Source organism: Pseudophryne corroboree, chromosome 2 (assembly GCF_028390025.1).
Source record: "Pseudophryne corroboree isolate aPseCor3 chromosome 2, aPseCor3.hap2, whole genome shotgun sequence".
Classification (NCBI taxonomy): Eukaryota; Metazoa; Chordata; class Amphibia; order Anura; family Myobatrachidae; genus Pseudophryne; species Pseudophryne corroboree.
The window spans coordinates 450492118-450512389 of record NC_086445.1 but is presented as its reverse complement, the minus strand read 5'-3'; the positions used below and the strand labels follow the sequence as shown (position 1 = coordinate 450512389).

Sequence of the window (20272 nt, the reverse complement as noted above, 5' to 3'; positions counted from 1 at the left end):
GCATTCCTCTGTGGAGAGAGGAGAACCTTCCAGAAGGATAACTATCTCTGCAGCAATCCACCTATCAGGCCTGTATGGTAGAGTGGCCAGACGGAAGCCACTCTTAGTGAAAATCACATGGCAGCCCGCCTGGAGGTTGCCAAAATGCACCTGAAGGACTCTTAAACCATGAGAAACAAAATTCTCTGGTCTGAGACAAAGATTGAAGTATTTGGCATGAATGCCAGGCGTCATGTTTGGAGGAAACCAGACACCGATCATCACCAGGCCAATACCATCCCTACAGTGAAGCATGGTGGTAGCAGCATCATGCTGTGGGGATGTTTTTCAGCGGCAGGAGCTGGGATACTAGTCAGGATAAGAGGGAAAGATGAATGCAGCAATGTACAGAGACCTCCTGGATGAAAACCTGCCCCGGAGCGCTCTTGACCTCAGACTGGCGTGACGGTTCATCTTTCAGCAGGACAACGACCCTAAGCACACAGCCAAGATATCAAAGGAGTGGCTTCAGGACAACTCTGTGAATGTCCTTGAGTGACCCAGCCAAATCCCAGACTTGAATCCAATTGAATATCTCTGGAGAGATCTGAAAATGGCTGTGCACCGACTCTTCCCATCCAACCTGATGGAGCTTGTGAGGTGCTGCAAAGGAGGAATGGGCGAAACTGTCCAAAGATAAGTGTGCCAAACTTGTGGCATCATATTCAAAAATACTTGAGGCTGTAATTGCTGCCAAAGGTGCATCGACAAAGTACTGAGCAAAGGCTGTGAATACTTATGTACATGTGATTTCTTAGTTTTTTATTTTTAATAAATTTGCAAAAATCTCAAACTTTTTTTTTTTTTTTACATTGTCATTATGGGGTATTGTGTGTAGAATTTTGAGGAAAAAATGAATTTATTCCAGTTTGGAATAATGCTGTAACATAAGAAAATGTGGAAAAAGTGAAGCGCTGTGAATACTTTCCGGATGCACTGTATTTCTTTTCTATATTTTGCATACTGAAAAATGCCTTCTCATTTGTCTGTGCACAGTTCCACTGCCTTGATAGGTTTCAGTGGGTGATGTGCAAGAACAGTATTTATATAGATGAGGAAGCAAAGCTTCCGTCAAACAAATAACGCTATCTCTGGATGGCCTTTTGCCTGCCTGGGCTGGAGAAAAAGAGGGAAGAGACCATTGTCTTCCTGCTTTCTCCAGCATTTTGGGAAGTCTCTCTGACCTGTTCTGCACATATGCACTGTGCTAATAGTATAATGCAAATACGAGTGACTGCAAACACAGGTCAGATTTTTCCCCCCAGGACTGGTTCTTGTCTCATGGACTGCCCCGGCAGGTAGTTTGTATAAATACAACAATATACAGAAAATCTGTAATTGTCAACTGTAAATTGTCATTAAACTATCCAGCTACTATATGACATATACATAGAAGGATCAGCTATTTACAGATGTCTGACATGTAGGCATGACAAGTAAAGTTACTGCGATTACCATCTGCTATACATCCAAGCTTTCAGTTTCCAAATCGTAAGGCATTGGCTCCACAACAACCATCATGCATACAAAATAGTAAAATTACAGCTGTGAAAATGATATGTAAATATATGATGTCATATTCCTGGCCCAGGATGGGCTCGGTGATAGAAGCCATGATGTTACAGTACAACTACAGTGTCAGTATGCACGGCAGCACCTCCACCTGTTTCCAGCCGACTGCTCTGCAGCTGACACAGCATGGAGCCGTTCTCTCTGTGTCATACATTTCACCACTGCTGTGTTTAAAGCCTAAATCAATGTGCCTTCTAGAAAACAAGCTTTTTAGCTTAATTAGAAAAAAACACATGTCACGAACACCCTGTGATCAAGTCACTTTGTTGTGTGTTGCTCTAACAGGTGTTTGTTGGTAAACCCTGTAGTTATGTGTAGTCCTTATGGTCATACTCGGTGACATTGTTAATCAATCACTGTTTCTTTTCTCTTGGCAGTTTTCATCTGTAGCTTCATGGTGGCTGCTCCAATATTTGGTTACTTGGGAGACCGATTCAACAGAAAGGTGATCCTGAGCTGCGGGATATTCTTCTGGTCAGCAATCACCCTCTCAAGTTCCTTCATCTCCAAACAGGTAGTGTATGAAGAGACCATAGGGCAGTGGTTTCCAAACTTTTTTGAATCACGGCACCCTAGAATATCAGAATTTTTTTCACTGCTCCCCTAGGCCAAAAATTTCTTATTGAGAAATTTAGAAAGAAATATTTAAAATTAAGTAGATCGCGTTTATATGTCATCCTTAGGGTCAGTTGTGTGGTGAGGGACAAGATTTGCTTCTGTTTGGCCACATATTTTATGATTGACAGCCGCCAGCACTGGTTTTGCCTATTATATTTACCATGAATAATTTGAATTGGTCCTGGACCACCAAACTAGGGAACCCCTGCAAGTGTCCCGAGGCACCCCAGGGAGACACAGCACACAGTTTGGGAACCTCTGCCATAGGGTGTGCTAGTGACATCGTCTGGTTCCTCAGATTGCTGTGTGCTTAGGTAGCCATTAATTGTTTCCTTATATGTACACATAGTTATCAATTAATGGTTAATTATTGAATAGCATTATATTACAGGTTATTCTAGTTGATTTGGTAATTATGAAAGATACTATTTAGTGGTCAATTTTTTAAGTCCCATTACTATTATTAGTCATTCTCTATTCAATACATATACTGTAAATTCACATTGGGATAGGTTTGGACTAAGAATGGTTAATGTATGAATACTATCACATAGCCGATTACCCATTACCATTGTGAACAGGTTTACCCAAAACAAGTGGAGCAATTGGAGATTGTGGAAAAATAATAATACAAATAAGACATAGAGGCTGCATATACATCATCACTGATAGGTGTTATTCCACAAACAGTGCATCAACTTTTAATGTCTGGGCACATTTGGACACATCTGGGATTCAGTTAGCGTGGGTACACACTAGGATGTTTGTTAATCGGGCCAATGGTATGGGTGAAGGGATTTTCACTTCGCCCTGCACCATGCCAGATTGCCGGTACACACTAAACTATTTAATGTACAACAACTTGTTCTGTCCTTCATTACACTACATGGTACCGCATACGATATTGTCTGATTGGCCGGACCAGAAGATGTTGCATGCGACACACGGAAGCACACATCCCTGCATACACACTAGGCAATATGCACAATTTGTTCCGATACGTCAAACTGGTGTGTGTACCAGCAATCTTGCATGGTGCAGGGCAAAAGGAAATCGCCCTTACTGTTGGCCTGATTACCGTTTGTCCTGGTGTGTACCCACCCTAACACACACAGGATACTACCCCTTGGGTTTAATTATTCACTTTTTTTGAGAAAGAAATATAGAAGCAGATATAAATACTGTAGTGAATAACAGGTTTTAGGCACTTTTCATACTTTACATGCACATTGGGGGTCATTCCGAGTTGATCGCTCGTTGCCGATTTTCGCAACGAAGCAATTACGGCAAAAATGCGCATGGTACGCAGTGCGCATGCACTAAGTATTTTAGCACAAAACTTAGTAGATTTACTCGCGTCTGAACAAAGAATTTTCATCGTTGAAGTGATCGGAGTGTGATTGACAGGAAGTGGGTGTTTCTGGGCGGAAACTGGCCGTTTTCAGGGAGTGTGTGGAAAAACTCAGGCGTGCCAGGATAAAACGCGGGAGTGTCTGGAGAAACGGGGGAGTGGCTGGCCGAACGCAGGGCGTGTTTGTGACGTCAAACCAGGAACGAAACGGGCTGAGCTGATCGCAGTGTAGGAGTAAGTCTCGAGCTACTCAAACTGCTAAGAATTTTCTATTTGCAATTCTGCTAATCTTTTGTTCGCTATTCTGCTAAGCTAAGATACACTCCCAGAGAGCGGCGGCCTAGCGTGTGCAATGCTGCTAAAATCTGCTAGCGAGCGAACAACTCTGAATGACCCCCATTGTCTGATATCTATTGATTTTATTTTCAATGCTTGATATTTTCACAATGTAAATCCGGTATAATAAAAGGCTAATGCTGCTCCTTACCTCTATGGGGGGAGATCAGTTGTTTTGTGCACAAGCGGCCACTAGATGGCGCCCCGACAAAGCAATTCAAGTTTTGATCCATTTGCGCATAACCGTTATGATGATCCGTAATTTTGCCGAGCTGGTAACTAGTAGTTAATAACTGTAGGGCTACTTTTAAATTAATCTGTCTGTCTAACTATCCTATTAATAAGATAATCTACCTTATTAATGTTATTAATGCATGTTTTGAGGTCAAATCCCAGATATGCTGTCATACAGAAGAATAAAATGTTATTTTTAGGGTGATTATGAACTCAAACAACAATATGACCGCCCTGGCCCAGATTTGTAAGTAAAGCATCTGTTGTGCGCTATTCAGGTTTGCAAGCTAATTTATTTTTGGTGTAGTAGTTTGAGTGAGAGCCTGTAATGAAGCAACCTAAGGATCCACATTTTATTATTATTTATTACCAGTGATTTATATAGTGCACTCATATTCCATAGTGCTTTAAAGAGAAAAATACTTGCCCATTCTCATCTGTCCCAGCCTCAGTGGAGCTTACAATCTATGGGCCTTATTCAGGTTTGTTAGCAAACCAAAAAGTTACCAATTGGGCAAAACCATGTTGCACTGCCGATATAACACGTGAAGAGGTATTTAGATCTGGGTGGGGTGTGTTCAAACTGAAATTTAAATTGCAGTGTAGAAATTAAGGGCCTAATTCAGACCTGATTACAGCAGCAAAATTGTTCTCTAATGGGCAAAACCATGTGCAGTGCAGGGAGGGGGGAAGATATAACTGTGCAGACAGGGTTAGATTTGGGCGGGTTATTTTGTTTCTGTGCAGTGTAAATACTGGCTGCTTTATTTTTACACTGCAATTTAGATTTCAGTTTAAACACATCCCACCCAAATCTAACTCTCTGCACATGTTATATTTGCCCCACCTGCAGTTCACATGGTTTTGCCCATTAGAGAACAATTTTCCTGTTGCGTTCAGGTCTGAATTAGGCCCAAAGCAGCCAATATTTACCATGCCCAGAAACAATATAACCCACCCAAATCAAATTCTCTCTGCACATGTTACATCTGCCCCACCTGCAGTGCAACATGGTTTTGTCCAATTGCTAACTTTTTTTGGTTCTAAGTTCTAGAAATCCAGTTCTGGGGCCAAATGTAATAGAGTAATGGGCCCTGCAGACATAGCGATACGCCGCTGAGCTGCCCGACCGCCAATACGACAGACGGGCGACCCGGTGGGGGGGGGGGGGGGGCAGTGGTGGGGGGAGTGAAGTTTCGTCACTCCCCTGTCACTCGGCTTCATAGCAATACAAGCAATTATGGACAAGATCGTCCATATTGGCCGCTTGCACAGACGACAGGGCACCAATGATGAATGAGCGCGGGGCCGCGCATCGTTCATCGCTGGTGCCTCCACACTGACAGATATGAACGGTATCTCGTTCATTAATGTACGAGATCGTTCATATCTTGCAGTGTTATCGTCCAGTGTGTAGGGCGCATGATAGTTTCAGAAAGTGAGAGATTTGGTAAGGATTTTCAGTTTTTTTTTTTAAGTGGCAATCATTTACACTGGGAAAACCAGGTTGATCTTGCTGTGTAAATGATTGCCACTTTAAAAAAAAAACTGCAAAACCTAACCAAATCTCTCACTTTCTGAAACCCTCACTCTATTACATTTGGCCCCTTGTGTTGTTTGCTAGATGTACCACCATGAAAAGGAATGCACAACATGTTAAAAGTACAACTTAAACATCTAGTTGAGTCACATTCTTCAAGACTAATACAGATCTATTTGTTTCGTTGAAAGAATAACTTTGACATTACATAGTCTAGGAACAGGTGAGCGCAACACCGTACTACATGTTTCTGTTAATTGTTCATCCTTGTTTTGCAGAACCCTAATTTTTATAGCAATGGTTCAGACTTTGTTACAACCTGTCAGTTTTCATATGTAGTGATTATGATATAGTAGTTTACGAGAATGACATGGCTACAAGAGGCTGTAATGTTAGAGGTGTCACATTCCTACTGAGATTAACTAGAACATTCGCAGGCATTGTGCAGCTTTTTTTTTAAGTTTTAAAATTTGCATTCCATTTGCACACATAGGGACTGATGCAGAGATGTTGGCACAATGAGCATACATTGGTCTTACAATAAATAAAAAAAAATACCCATATGCAGAACCATAACACATCTCTGGATTCATCCAGCATTAGTAGTGTATTGAATATGCTGGCGTTATATAGCTACATGTATATAATAATAATAATAAAATAATATGCGCCTGGTTGTCATTGGTGGTCATTCCGAGTTGTTCGCTCGCTAGCAGTTTTTAGCAGCCGTGCAAACGCTAAGCCGCCGCCCACTGGGAGTGTATTTTAGCTTAGCAGAAGTGCGAACGAAAGGATCGCAGAGCGGCTACAAAATAATTGTGTAGTTTCAGAGTTGCTCCAGACCTACTCAGCGCTTGCGATCACTTCAGACCATTCAGTTCCTGATTTGACGTCACAAACACACCCTGCGTTCGCCCAGCCATGCCTGTGTTTTTCCTGGCACGCCTGCGTTTTCCCAAACACTCCCAGAAAACAGTCAGTTGACACCCAGAAACGCTCTCTTCCTGTCAGTCACTCTGCGGCAGCCAGTGCGACCGAAAAGCATCGCAAGACCCCGTGTGAAACTACATTGTTCGTTGTAATAGTATGCCGTGCGTGCGCATTGCACCGCATACGCATGCGCAGAAGTGCCGTTTTTTTGCCTCATCGCTGCACAGCGAACGAATGCAGCTAGCGAACAGCTCGGAATGACCACCGTTGTCATCTTATCCTCAATGAGGCAGTAAAGGTAAAAGTCCTATTGCAATGAAAGACGGGAGTTTTCACTGGCCATAGGGCTTTTTTTTATACTTCACCCCATACATGAAAGAGTTAGAACAGTGTTGTTGACAACAGTAACCACTGACCAATATATGGTGCACCAGCTTTAGTTAGTATTACCTGTTCTGTTATCGCATATCAGGATGGCAGAATAGGGACATGCTCCGTATGCCCACTGTGGACAACTGGGGTTCATGCTTGTAAATGACCCTTACTGTCTCAGGCTGATATGTGTGGCAACCTATAACTGGCTAAACATGTATACAGGATGCACTACGTACAAAAGAATGCTAGTGCTGATTCTGATTCGCACACAAGAAGCAATGGGCACGGATCTCATGGATTGCAGCATACAGCACATGTGGCAAAGCAAGAAATCTGCTTCTGCACATGTGCTGGAACAGGTGTCCACACAGAAAAGGAGATTGTTAGTGCGTACCGACTGACCCGTCCGTCAAGAAACCACACGGTCTCTCTGTGAAATGGGCATTTCTGGGAGGTAACTGGGCGGCGACCATGCAAATGCTTCTGTCTCGTGTCATGGGCGATGGTATTGTACGGACATGGATGGGGAGTCTGTTTCAGCCAGATCTTTGGCACCCAGCATGTGCTGGTGTAAGTCTCAATACTAATGATGGCAGCTGCAGACCCAGGATCTATACTGTCACATGGATTGTCAATGCACAAAGTTGGATTCTCGTATTGGCATAAACTAGCGACCGTACGGCGATGTGCACGCAGATGTGTCCGACTCGGAATCCGGGCCACTACAGCACGTCTGGCTTGTACCTATTATACAGTATGTCTGGCTCGCACCTGTTATATAGCATGCCTGGCTTATACATATTACTGATATTATACAGCATGTCTATCCTGTACCTATTATACAGCCAGTAGCGGATCTTGCCACGGGTAAGCAGGACTTTTGCCCGGGGCGTCGCCTTCTGGAGGGCACCGCACCATGGCAAGATCCGCTGCTGCTGTGGTGCCCCCTGCTGCCGCGGCCCGCTGTCCGTTGTGAAGGGAAACTAGACGCTACGCGTCTAATTTCCCTTCCTGGAGAGGACCTTCACTGTAATGATGTGCGGTGCGCGTTGACGTCATCGCGCACCGCACAGCAAAGGTCCTCTCCACGAAGGGAACTAGACGCTTAGCGTCTAGTTTACCTTCGTGGAGAGGACCTTTGCTGTGCGGTGCGCGATGACGTAATCGCGCACCGCACATCCTACAACAGTACAAGGGGCGTAACTGACCACGCCCCCTGTATGAAGCCACGCCACCTAATGCCGCCCGGGGCGCCAGAAGCCCCGGAACCGGCCCTGTATACAGCGGGTCTGGGACTCAAGGTCAACACCAATTAGGTCGACACCAATTGGTCCACACACCTTAGGTTGACTCCAGAAATAGGTCGACATGGACAAAAAGGTCGACATCAACAAGGTCGACATGGGAAAAGGTCGACATGAGTTTTTTAATGGGTTTTTTTGTGTAGTTTTCTCCGTAATGTGACCGGGAACCCCAATTAGTGATTGCTTCGCTCGCCATACTTCGGGCCACAGGTTACCATTCCCAATTGTAGTCCACATGGATCATAAAGTATGAAAAAGTAAAAAAAAATATTTTTGTGTGAAAAACTCATGTCGACCTTTTTCCAAGTTGAACTTGTTCATGTCGACCTCTTGTCCGTGTCGGCCTATTTCTGGTGTTGACCAATTGGTGTCCACCTAAGTGGTGTTGACCTAATTGGTGTCGACCTGTAGTTCGGATACCTATACAGCATGTCTGGCCTGTAAGTATTATAAAATATGTCTGGCTTATACCTATTATACATCTTGTCTGGCCTGTACCTATTATGCAGCATGTCTGGCCTGTACCTATTATACAGCATGTCTGGCCTGTACCTATTATGCTGCATAATACGTACAGGCCAGACATGCTGTATAATAGGTACAGGCCAGGCATGCTGTATAATACTTACAGGCCAGACAAGATGTATAATAAGTACAGGCCAGGCATGCTGTATAATACGTACAGGCCAGACATGCTGCATAATGCGTACAGGCCAGACATGCTGTATGTCTGGCCTGTACGTATTATACAGCATGCCTGGCCTGTACGTATTATACAGCATGTCTGGCCTGTACGTATTATACATCTTGTCTGGCCTGTACGTATTATACATTTTGTCTGGCCTGTACGTATTATACATTTTGTCTGGCCTGTAAGTATTATACAGCATGCCTGGCCTGTACCTATTATACAGCATGCCTGGCCTGTACCTATTATACAGCATGTGTGGCCTGTAAGTATTATACAGCATTTCTGGTCTGTACCTATTATAGAATGTCTGGCCTGTACCTACAGTATTATACAGCATGCCTGGTCTGTACCTTTTATAGAATATGTCTGACCTGTACCTACAGTATTATACAGCATGCCTGGTCTGTACCTTTTATAGAATATGTCTGACCTGTACCTATTATACAGCATGCCTGGCTTATACCTATTATACAGCTTGTCTGGCCTGTACCTATTATAGAATATGTCTGACCTGTACCTATTATACAGCATGCCTGGGTTGTACCTATTATACAGCATGCCTGGGTTGTACCTATTATACAGCATGCCTGGCTTATACCTATTATACAGCTTGTCTGGCCTGTACCTATTATACAGCATGCTTGGCTTATACCTATTGTAGAATATGTCTGACTTATACCTATTATATGGTATGTGTGCCTCGCACCTGTTATATAGCATGCCTGGCTTATACATATTACTGATATTATACATCATGTCTGGCCTGTACCTATTATACAGCATGCCTGGGTCTTGCCTAGTATAGAATACAGTGCATCCGGACAGTATTCACAGCGCTTCACCTTTTTCACATTTTGTTATGTTACAACCTTTTTTCCAAACTGGAATAAATTAATTTTTTACCTCAAAATTCTACACATGATACCCCATAATGACAACTTGAAAAAAGTTTTTTTTTAGATTTTTTTCAAATGAATTTAAAACAAAACTCTAAGAAATCACATGTACATAAGTATTCACAACCTTTGCCATGAAGCTCAAAATTAAATTGAGCTCAGGTGCATCCTGTTTCCACTGATCATCCTTGATATTCCTACAGCTTAATTGGAGTCTACCTATGGTAAATTCAGTTGATTGGACATGATTTGGAAAGGCACACACCTGTCTATATAGGGTCCCACACTTGACAGTGCATGTCTGAACACAAACCAAGCATGAAGTCATAGCAATTGTCTGTAAACCTCAGACAGGATTGCCTCGAGGCACAAATCTGGGGAAGGGTACAGAAAAATATCTGCTGCTTTAAAGGTCCCAATGAGCACAGTGGCCTCCATCATCCGTAAATAGAAGAAGTTCAGAACCACCAGGACCCTTCCTAGAGCTGTCCGGCCATCTAAACTGAGCGATCGGGGAAGAAGGGCTCTAGTCAGGGAGGTGACCAAGAACCCGATGGTCACTCTGTCAGAGCTACAGCACTCCTCTGTGGAGAGAGGAGAAACTTCCAGAAGGACAAACTATCTCTGCAGCAATCCACCAATCAAGCCTGTATGGTAGAGTGGCCAGAAGGAAGCCACTCCTTAGTAAAAAAGCACATGGCAGCCTGCATGGAGTTTCCCAAAATGCACTTGAAGGACTCTCAGGCCATGTGAAACTAAATTCTCTGGTCTGATGAGACAAAGATTGAACTCTTTGGAGTGAATACCAGGTGTCATGTTTGGAGGAAACCGGGCTCATCACCAGGCCAATACCATCCCTACAGTGAAGCATGGTGGTGGCAGCATCATGCCATGGGGATGTTTTTCAATGGCAGGTACTGGGAGACTAGTCAGAATAAGAGGGAAAGATGAATGCAGCAATGTATAGAGACATCCTGGATGAAAACCTGCTCCACGGCGCTCTTGACCTCAGACTGGGGCGACGGTTCATCTTTCAGCAGGACAACGACCTTAAGCACATAGCCAACATATCAAAGGAGTGGCTTCATGACAACTCTGTGAATGTCCTTGAGTGGCCGAGCCAGAGCCCAGACTTGAATCCAATTGAACATCTCTGGAGAGAACTGAAAATGGTTGTGCACCGACGCTTCCCATCCAACCTGATGGAGCTTGAGAGGTGCTGCAAAGAGGAATTGGCGAAACTGCCCAAAGATAGGTGTGCCAAGCTTGTGGCATCATATTCAAAAAGACTTGAGGCTGTAATTGCTGCCAAAGGTGCATCAACAAAGTATTGAGCAAAGGCTGTACTTATGTACATGTGATTTCTTAGTTTTTTATTTTTAATACATTTGCAAAAATCTCAAAAACACCTTTTTCACATGGTCATTATGGGGTATTGTGTGTAGAATTTTGAGGGTGGGAAAGAATTTATTCCAGTTTAGAATATGGCTGTAAAATAACAAAATGTGGAAAAAGTGAAGCGCTGTGAATACTTTCCAGATGCACTGTATGTCTGACTTATTTGTAATATACAGAATGTCTGACTTATATACCGATTATACAGTATGTCTGTCTTGTAACTGTTATATAGCATGTCTGACTTATAAATATTAATGATATTATACAGCATGTCTGGCCTGTACCTATTATACAGCATGTCTGGCCTGTATCTACTGTATTATATAGCATGCCTGGATCGTACCTATTATACAGCATGTCTGGCCTGTATCTACTGTATTATATAGCATGCCTGGATCGTACCTATTATGCAGCATGTCTGGCCTGTATCTTCTGTATTATATAGCATGCCTGGATCGTACCTATTATACAGCATGTCTGGCCTGTACCTATTATACAGCATGTCTGGCCTGTATCTTCTGTATTATATAGCATGCCTGGATCGTACCTATTATACAGCATGTCTGGCCTGTATCTACTGTATTATATAGCATGCCTGGATCGTACCTATTATACAGCATGTCTGGCATGTACCTATTATACAGCATGTCTGGCCTGTATCTTCTGTATTATATAGCATGCCTGGATCGTACCTATTATTATACAGCATGTCTGGCCTGTATCTACTGTATTATATAGCATGTCTGGCCTGTACCTATTATACAGCATGTCTGGCCTGTATCTACTGTATTATATAGCATGCCTGGATCGTACCTATTATACAGCATGTCTGGCCTGTACCTATTATACAGCATGTATGATGTCATTTTTAGTTGTTTTTATTTTGGATTTATATCCGGTTTTTACACTCCCACTTTTAGCTCATTGCACCTACAGAAAAGGTTTAGCGCACGGATGATATCTTATTTTTCATTCATTGTGAATCTTCACAGATTTTTTTTTTTTGCCTTAATGTCCTAAAATCCTCATTGAGGCAAGGGAATCTTCTAGTGATTTACATTAACAGAAATAAACACATTTTATCACTGTGTGAGTTTACAGAATATACTGTGTGAGGATTGCATAATTACAGGGACTAAAATAAAAATATAATCACCCATGAACACTGCAAACCCTGGGACAGCCCCTGGATATTAGAGACCGCTGGTAAGCACTGGATGTATTGGCAATGTTTGTAGGTTTTCTGGAGAAGGAAGTGTTGATTTGTTGAAATTACCCCTGACCCCTTTTTTGCACCTTTTTTCTCTTCATTAAAATGTTCTGCAGAGCCTGCGGCATTGACTGGTGGAATGGCTTCTCTTATTGGCTAACAGACCATGATGGCTACAATAGTAGAGCCCCAGGTTGCTTAATCCTGGTGTAAAGGGTCTATTTATGCCATTAGATATCTTTCTAAGCTCTTGTTCTCTATAGCTTTCTCCTGGTTGATGAAACATCTTCATCTTGTATTCAGGGATGCTCCTGAATTACTGCCTAGAAATAAAGACAAATATTGCCTAACAGCCCCACAGACGAGTTACCTATTCTCATGCAGACTGCGTAAATAATTCAAATGAAGAACATAGCCTGAAGGACACAGCCTAAAACAAAGAAATTCAGACCTTTTATCAATATACCGTATAATGAACAGGCCTTCCACCAAAAAGCAAATGAGCCTTTGAGAGCTGGATCTCGGCATCTGTCTAATTTACAAGTAATTTAAAGTCAGTTGTAGGACATTGACTAGAAATGTTTACTTTTCTCCACACTCCCTGTGGTGCCGTTAGAATGTGGAAATGGTTAGTGGGAGGGCGGGATTGCTAGCAGATAGTGTAGTAGGGGAGGCTTTTGAATGGCACTTATTGTAGTACAGTAGATCTCTATTGAACTGATTCTCAACGTGGCCGATGCAGAGTCTTATTTGCATGGCATATGGCGAGTGAATTCAGGCTGCCCATGCTCAGAAAATGAGTACTTACAGATGTGGCTATGCAGAGTTATACACAGCATCCTTCTGATAGAAGAGCCACAATAGTGTTGGGAGGTGGTGTTCTCATCTAGGCAGGATTCAATAAAGGTATGTTTATGCAATTTGGCCCTTGCAGACCAGCACGTAAGCCAACGCACGCCTGTTAGGAGGTGTATTTGTGCACCTAGTATAGTGCAGGTGCAAGTACACACTGACTATGATGTATCCACCCAGTCACAGAGGCAGCCAATTGCATAGAGTGGCAGCATCTCAATCATGTTTAAGTATTGTGGTGGTACTCTTACTGCAGCAAAATCTATCTGCTTCTCGGGTCTTTTTGACCTTTCATAAATCGCCTAACAAACCTACAGTATGTGGGTGATGTACTAAGCAGTGAAAACAGTGAAGTGAACCAGTGGAGATGTTGCCCATGGCAACCAATCAGCATTGACGTAACATTTATAATTTGCATACTATAAATGTATACAGTGCAGCTGATTGGTTGCCATGGGCAACTTCTCCACTACCTCACTTCTCCACTTTTATCACTGCTTAGTACATGTCTCCTAGGAAATCCATTGTATTGTCAGTTACTGCGTTAAAAGCATAACTTTGAACTGTAAAGATATCTCCATAATATGTTTTCATTCACAACAGTCTTTCAATATTTGTATACAGTATTCTTCATTTTTAAAAATCTATTTTTAATCTGTTAAACTGTATTTATTTTATTTTGAAACTAGTGGAAGTGAACTTGCGAGCAGGATCTTCTTACTTCTGTGCCTGTTATTGCCCAATCTCGTCGTCTTACTGTTTTATTCAGAAATGTAAATTGTATTGGAATATTTTGGCACCATATAAATGGACCCGGCACACCAGCCCTGTCCCTTGCAGGACCTGTTGCTAAGGCAGAGGTCCTCCCCTCTGATAACTGTATAGCTTTTAATAAATACATGTTCTTAAATAACTGAGAAACTAATTTTTGGCTGTCCATATCACTATGGAAATGTAGGCCTGGAAGCCAACTCGCACATGTGCACATATGCCCAGACTGGGCTAGCAAAGTGGCAAGTTATTGGTAGAAGGAGATTCAGACCCGTGCCAACCAATATGCTTTGATCTTAAGATTCATAATAGCTCCTAATCTCCCATGCAGCCAAGAGGGAATAAAAGAGCTCCTGGCTGTTCAGTAGAAGTAAATTATAAAAAGGGATTGTTCCTCAAGCATAGTTCTGGAAAAGTAAATTAAATAGTATAGTGTAATACGTGTTATATATATAAAATTCAGTATATAATATAATCTCAGAAATGCAAATATAGACTGCTCACCTGAAAAGGGTGGGGCAGCATACTGCCTCGCATCACTGAGGTCATGGGTTTGACTCCCACCATGGCCCTAACTGTGTGGAGTTTGTATATTCTCCCCGTGCTTGCATGGGTTTCGTCCAGGTACTCCGGTTTCCTCCCACATTCAAAGAAATATACCTGTAGATTAACTGTGGGAGCCAGTTATTAGCTCTATTGTGACTGTGTGTGTGTGTGGTAGGGAACATAGATTGTAAACTCCACTAGGGCAGGTACTGATGTGAATGGCCATAAAATGCTGCAAACCACTGCAGAATATGTGTGTGCTATATAATTAACTGGTGGTGGACTAGTTTGTTAGTGCTCAGTTCATCATCATCATCATCACCATCACCATCATCATCATCATCATTATTATTATTATTATTATTATTATTATTATTATTCGTTGTTGTTAATAATAATAACTACAATGAATAATATTATTATTATTATTATTATTATTATTATTATTATTATTATTTGCTGTCCTTTGTCCTGTATTTAGAGCATAGGTTCTCAAACTCGGTCCTCAGAACCCCACACAGTGCATGTTTTGCAGGTCTCCTCACAGAATCACACGTAAAATAATGAGCTGCACCTGTGGGCCTTTTAAAATGTTTCAGTGAGTAATGAATACACCTGTGCACCTGCTGGGTTACCTGCAAAATATGCACTGTGTGGGGTCCTGAGGACCGAGTTTGAGAACCTGTGATTTAGAGCATTATAGAACAAATTCATAATTTGTCAAAATGTCCTATAAAAATTCTGATGTTTGGGCAGCACGGAGGTACAGTGGTTAGCATTGTTGCCTTGTAGCATTGGGTTTTTATTCTGACCAGTTTCCTAACTGTGGAGAATTTGAGCGTACTGTACATGTTTTATATCTGGTTTATCTGGATACTCTGGTTTCCTCACACACCTACATGATAATGGTTTCTAAAAAAAATAATAATAATAATAATATGTAAACTCCCACTTGGATGGGGGTCTCCTGTGAATGATTATTATGCTGCTATATTAGTAAAGAATAATAATAATAATAATAATAATAATAATGTTTAACGACCAACCCTAATGTATGTTAATTTGTCCTATTCATCCTGTATTTATCTATTATTATTATTATCTGTACATTTTAACCAAACCATCAGGTGTTTGTAACAATATTAAGAAGAAATAATACAGGCTCAAAATCCCTTTGCCCCTGTACTGGGTACTTAATAGCACAGTTGAGAGAATCCCTCATCTAGAGTTGCTGCTGCAGAACCGTCCCCATCACAATTGCATTTCCTCCTAGCTGAGATATTCCAGCAAGAAACTAGGACTCGGTGCGGACCTTCCCACTGAGGTTCAGTTACATATTCACAATTTATGTTCTTTATGTTTCAGAGATTGTAATGGTCCTTTGCCAATATCTCACTTGTATTACTTCAACTATAACCAGTTACAAATATAATAATACCTGATATTTTACAAGGTAATACATGATTATTTGAATAAACGATGCTGATCACTTTAAAAGCAGACTAGCCAAAACAATGTAACTTTCCCCTCTGCATAACGGGACTGCCGAGCTTGATAATAGGACCCCTGCTGGGAGGGAGATGCCCTGCTTCTATTTTATAGTTGTATATTCCCATTACATGTCCCTTTACCAGTTACTGTGGCAACCAAAGAAAATTGCTATGCATGAACGCTTTGAAGAGTTGTAGTGTTCCATTCTGGATTATTGTTTTCTGTGTGGTATTTACTTTATGTTAAAGCTCTTAGCCTGGTTGTCCTCTTTTTCAGTATTTCTGGTTGCTTGTACTCTCCCGAGGGCTGGTGGGCATTGGGGAAGCAAGTTACTCAACCATCGCTCCGACCATCATCGGGGACCTGTTTACCAAGAACACTCGCACAGTTATGCTCTCAGTCTTTTACTTTGCCATCCCCCTTGGAAGGTAATTTCTGTTACATGCAATGTACTGAGCTGTAAAATGCGGAATAACAAGTGTGAAGTAACCTCCTGCAACCAAATATTATCCCATTAACATATATTGCATCTATTATTACAGTTCAGAACAACATTATCACATGCTGTACCGTTATCAAACACATACTTGTTATAGCAGAAAGAACTGCTGTGGCTTTCCATTAAATCTCTTGGTATGTCTTGAAAACAAAGTGTTATACTGCATTTTGATATGGCCACCTATGATTCATGAACCATTTTAGAAATGCTCAGATTGACTAAAGAGGCCATAAAGACACACTGATTCATGTTTGTAAGTAAAGCAAAAAATGTAACTACATTTATATTGCTTCTGTGCAGGGTAAATATTGGCTGCTTTAGCATGTAGCCCACAAATGTTAGATAGCTTTATTATTACACTGCAGTTTAAATCCAGTTTGAACACATCCTACCCAAATCTAAAGATCTATAGGGGGGTAGACACGGAAAGATTTTTGCTTAATTTCTAAGCAATCTAACTAGATTGCTTAGAAACTAAGCACAGATCACTGCTGTGTGTATACCCCATAGCGATGCGCGGCCCCGCGTGGCGCTATGACTGGCTCAGATCTTTACTGCATGCAGTCAAGTTATGGCTAGATTGCATGGCTCTCATTGAGCCTTGCGGTCTAGTTAGGATCGGGCTAATACACATCGTGCTGACCCTAAATCGGGCCGTGTGTACCCCCCTTAACTCTCTGCACATGTTACATCTGCCCCATCTGCAGTGCAACATGGTTGTGCCCAGTTGCTTGTATTTTTGCTGTACTTACAAACATGAATCAGGTCCACATTCAGATCAGGAGAGGAGTTTATCCATTAAGACTTATACAGCGGACCATAAAGAAAGGCAGAGTTTGTCCAAAGTATAAATTATATTGATGAATGTGTTAATGTACAAAACATACATGTATAATTTTTTATTTATCAGTGGTAAAGTTTTTTCATAATTTGTATTTTTGCTGTTACAGTAGCGATTGAGTATATTCACCCAGTCAATAGCAAATGCACAAAGAAAGCTGTATTTGCTTAGTCCCTATGGCCCTTTCTGAATAAAATGTTACAGGGCCTGTACACGGCACTGGCAGTTACCAGGGTAGGATGCCCCTACAATAGCTGACCTTTGCACTGGAAAGCAGCAGACTGTATGGCGCACAACAGGCTACTGGGTTCCTGTAGGCTATATCCTATTGTTAGCTCATTTCCTCACAAATAAACATTCAACACTTCTCTTCTGCTCATTTCTTTAAGCAACATTAGGAGTCGGTGGAAAACGTAGAAGCAGGTTGAGCCCAGCATGCATATGCCCTAGTGCATGATAGCAGTTTCATACCTCTGACTGGGATACGGTCATTGGGTCGACAGTCATTAGGTCGACCACTATAGGTCGACATGTACTAGGTCGACAGTTCAAGAGGTCGACATGAGTTTTTCACTTTTTTTTCCAGTCTTTGGACTTTTTCATACTTTACGATCCACGTGGACTACAATTGGGAACGGTAACCTGTGCTAAGTGCAGCGGTAGCAGACCAAGGCACCTTGCTCGAAGCATGGCGAGCGGACATGGTGCACTAATTGGGGTTCCCCGTCACTTTACAAAGAAAACGACACCAAAAAAAGGAGGGAAAACCCCCCTCATGTTGACCTGTCGACTTAGTACATGTCGACCTAGTGACCCTGTTGACATAATGCATGTTGACAAATAGAGGTCGAACTAATGACTGTCGACCTAAATTGTGTCGACCCAACGATCCATACCCCCCTCCTAATCTACTTCTCATGCTAAGATGGGGAGATGTAACATTATGGTTAGTGTTGTGTGCATTGGCAAGATAGTGTATAACGTTTACCCACAAACAACTATTAAATTTGTCTTTAAAAAATGTTGTTATATTTAAAGATGTACAAGTCTATAGCATACACCAAAGCAATACATTTTTCCTTTAGTATAGGTACAGTAAATGTGCATAGTGTTCCTTGGCTGCTCAGATTGTTACTAAAGCATTTAGAATGATGTTCTTTACTGACTGGGGTTAGAGCGGACATTGAGCCTGATTCTTAATCACACATTACGTGTGATTAAGAATCAGGCTCAATGTCCGCTCTAACCCCAGTTAGGTATGGAGGTATGGATCGTTGGGTCTTAAGCGGAACTCTGGACGCCCACTGCAAACGTTCTGCTGTAACGACTGTACGCCCATATATGGAGTCATTAGGAATACACAGCCCTTACTGCTTTGTTCTTTGAGCACATCATCACTTTTATCGACAATAAGTTTAAAATAAATTCTAATAGGTTTTATAGAGATCAACTGGTGCATTCCAGAAGCAGTCTTGAGTGAGCAAGATGTTTTCTTGGTATACAGAAGAGTGGAGCTCTGTCTGTAGTAGTGTCCAAAGGATCGCCAGGAAATAGGAGTCGGCAAAATAGTCATATAAGTACATAGGGTTCCGATCCAGAAGGATAGTAGTCCAAAGCTAGAAGGTTTCTCGTTCACAACCAGAAAGGGTAAGAGCAGAATACCTTATTTAAAACCTCAAGCCGTTTAAACATAAGCGACCATTAGGACAGGTGTCCTAACCTGGAAACATTCACATTCTGTAATATGCAAGAACTTAGCTGGTTACTGTTATTAAAGAAAAAAAAATGCATGAATCTAAAATTCTGTACAGAAGTTGTTTTCATTTGTTGTGTATTGTTTTCTTTGCCCTCAGTGGCTTAGGCTATATCACCGGCTCAAGTGTCAAGCAGGTAGCAGGAGACTGGCGATGGGCATTGCGGGTAAGGTATTCAGCTTGACTTATCCTCACAAATATTGCTTTGCTAATGACAGGATGTTTAGGAGACTGCGTGAAAGAACATGTAACATCTAAAACTATGTTGGGCAAGATGGAGGGGATGGGAAGACTTCTTCATTGTAACTGTGCTCCCTACATTTGGGCTGTATGATACATAGTTCTTAGAAAAGGCTTCTACTGTACAGTATAACTACTTTATCTTATTTCTACCCAAGGAGTTTGAGCTCCCAAGCCCAAGAGCTGCTGCTCTCTGTCATTGATGACATGCCATGCAGTAGGCACAATGTATTTAAAGTTCTGAGGACCAGAATATGTAACAGTGGTAAATTGGAACCATTGCCTTGTCTGGCTTTCACAGAATAATGTGTATACCTGAGGATCATGCGTCGGGACCCCGACAGCCGGCAAACTGAAGACCACCCATTTTCACTACAAACTTCTCCACTGGCTCCTTCCTTTAGGCCAGGGGTGGGGAACCTCAGGACCGAGGGCCGTATAAGGCCCTCAAAGCCACTTGATCCGGCCCGCCCAGGCTCTCTCCTAAACGAGAGGAGATGCCGAGCGCCTGCTGAAATTTTACCACCAGCGGGCGCCCGGCTCCTCAGCAGCAGCCGGAGGCCTGAGCTCCAGCTTCTGGCTCAGGCAGTTACATGTGTGGCTGTGCCGCGCTATGGGAGAGACGTCATGACATCTCCAATAGTTTCGAGGAGAGGGAGGGCAGCGGTTCAGGAGCAGGGCTGGTGAGCATTGTGTTGTTTTTTTTTCCCTTTTAATGTGTGTGTGTAAGCGGCACTACTAGGGGGCATATCTAATGGGGCATAACTACAGGGGGCATATCTAA

The 20272-nt window shown here is 42.2% G+C and overlaps 1 protein-coding gene across 2 annotated transcripts in view; it reads left to right on the top strand.

The window, feature by feature from the left end:
- Window positions 1-20272, top strand: part of SPNS2 (SPNS lysolipid transporter 2, sphingosine-1-phosphate) — a 272325-nt gene that overhangs the window by 206212 nt on the left and 45841 nt on the right. For both annotated transcript variants that reach the window (XM_063953718.1, XM_063953717.1), the window contains exons 3-5: window positions 1989-2125; window positions 16431-16582; window positions 19348-19414. In XM_063953718.1, the coding sequence (XP_063809788.1) occupies window positions 1989-2125; window positions 16431-16582; window positions 19348-19414 (356 nt within the window). The remainder of the gene's footprint in view (window positions 1-1988; window positions 2126-16430; window positions 16583-19347; window positions 19415-20272) is intronic.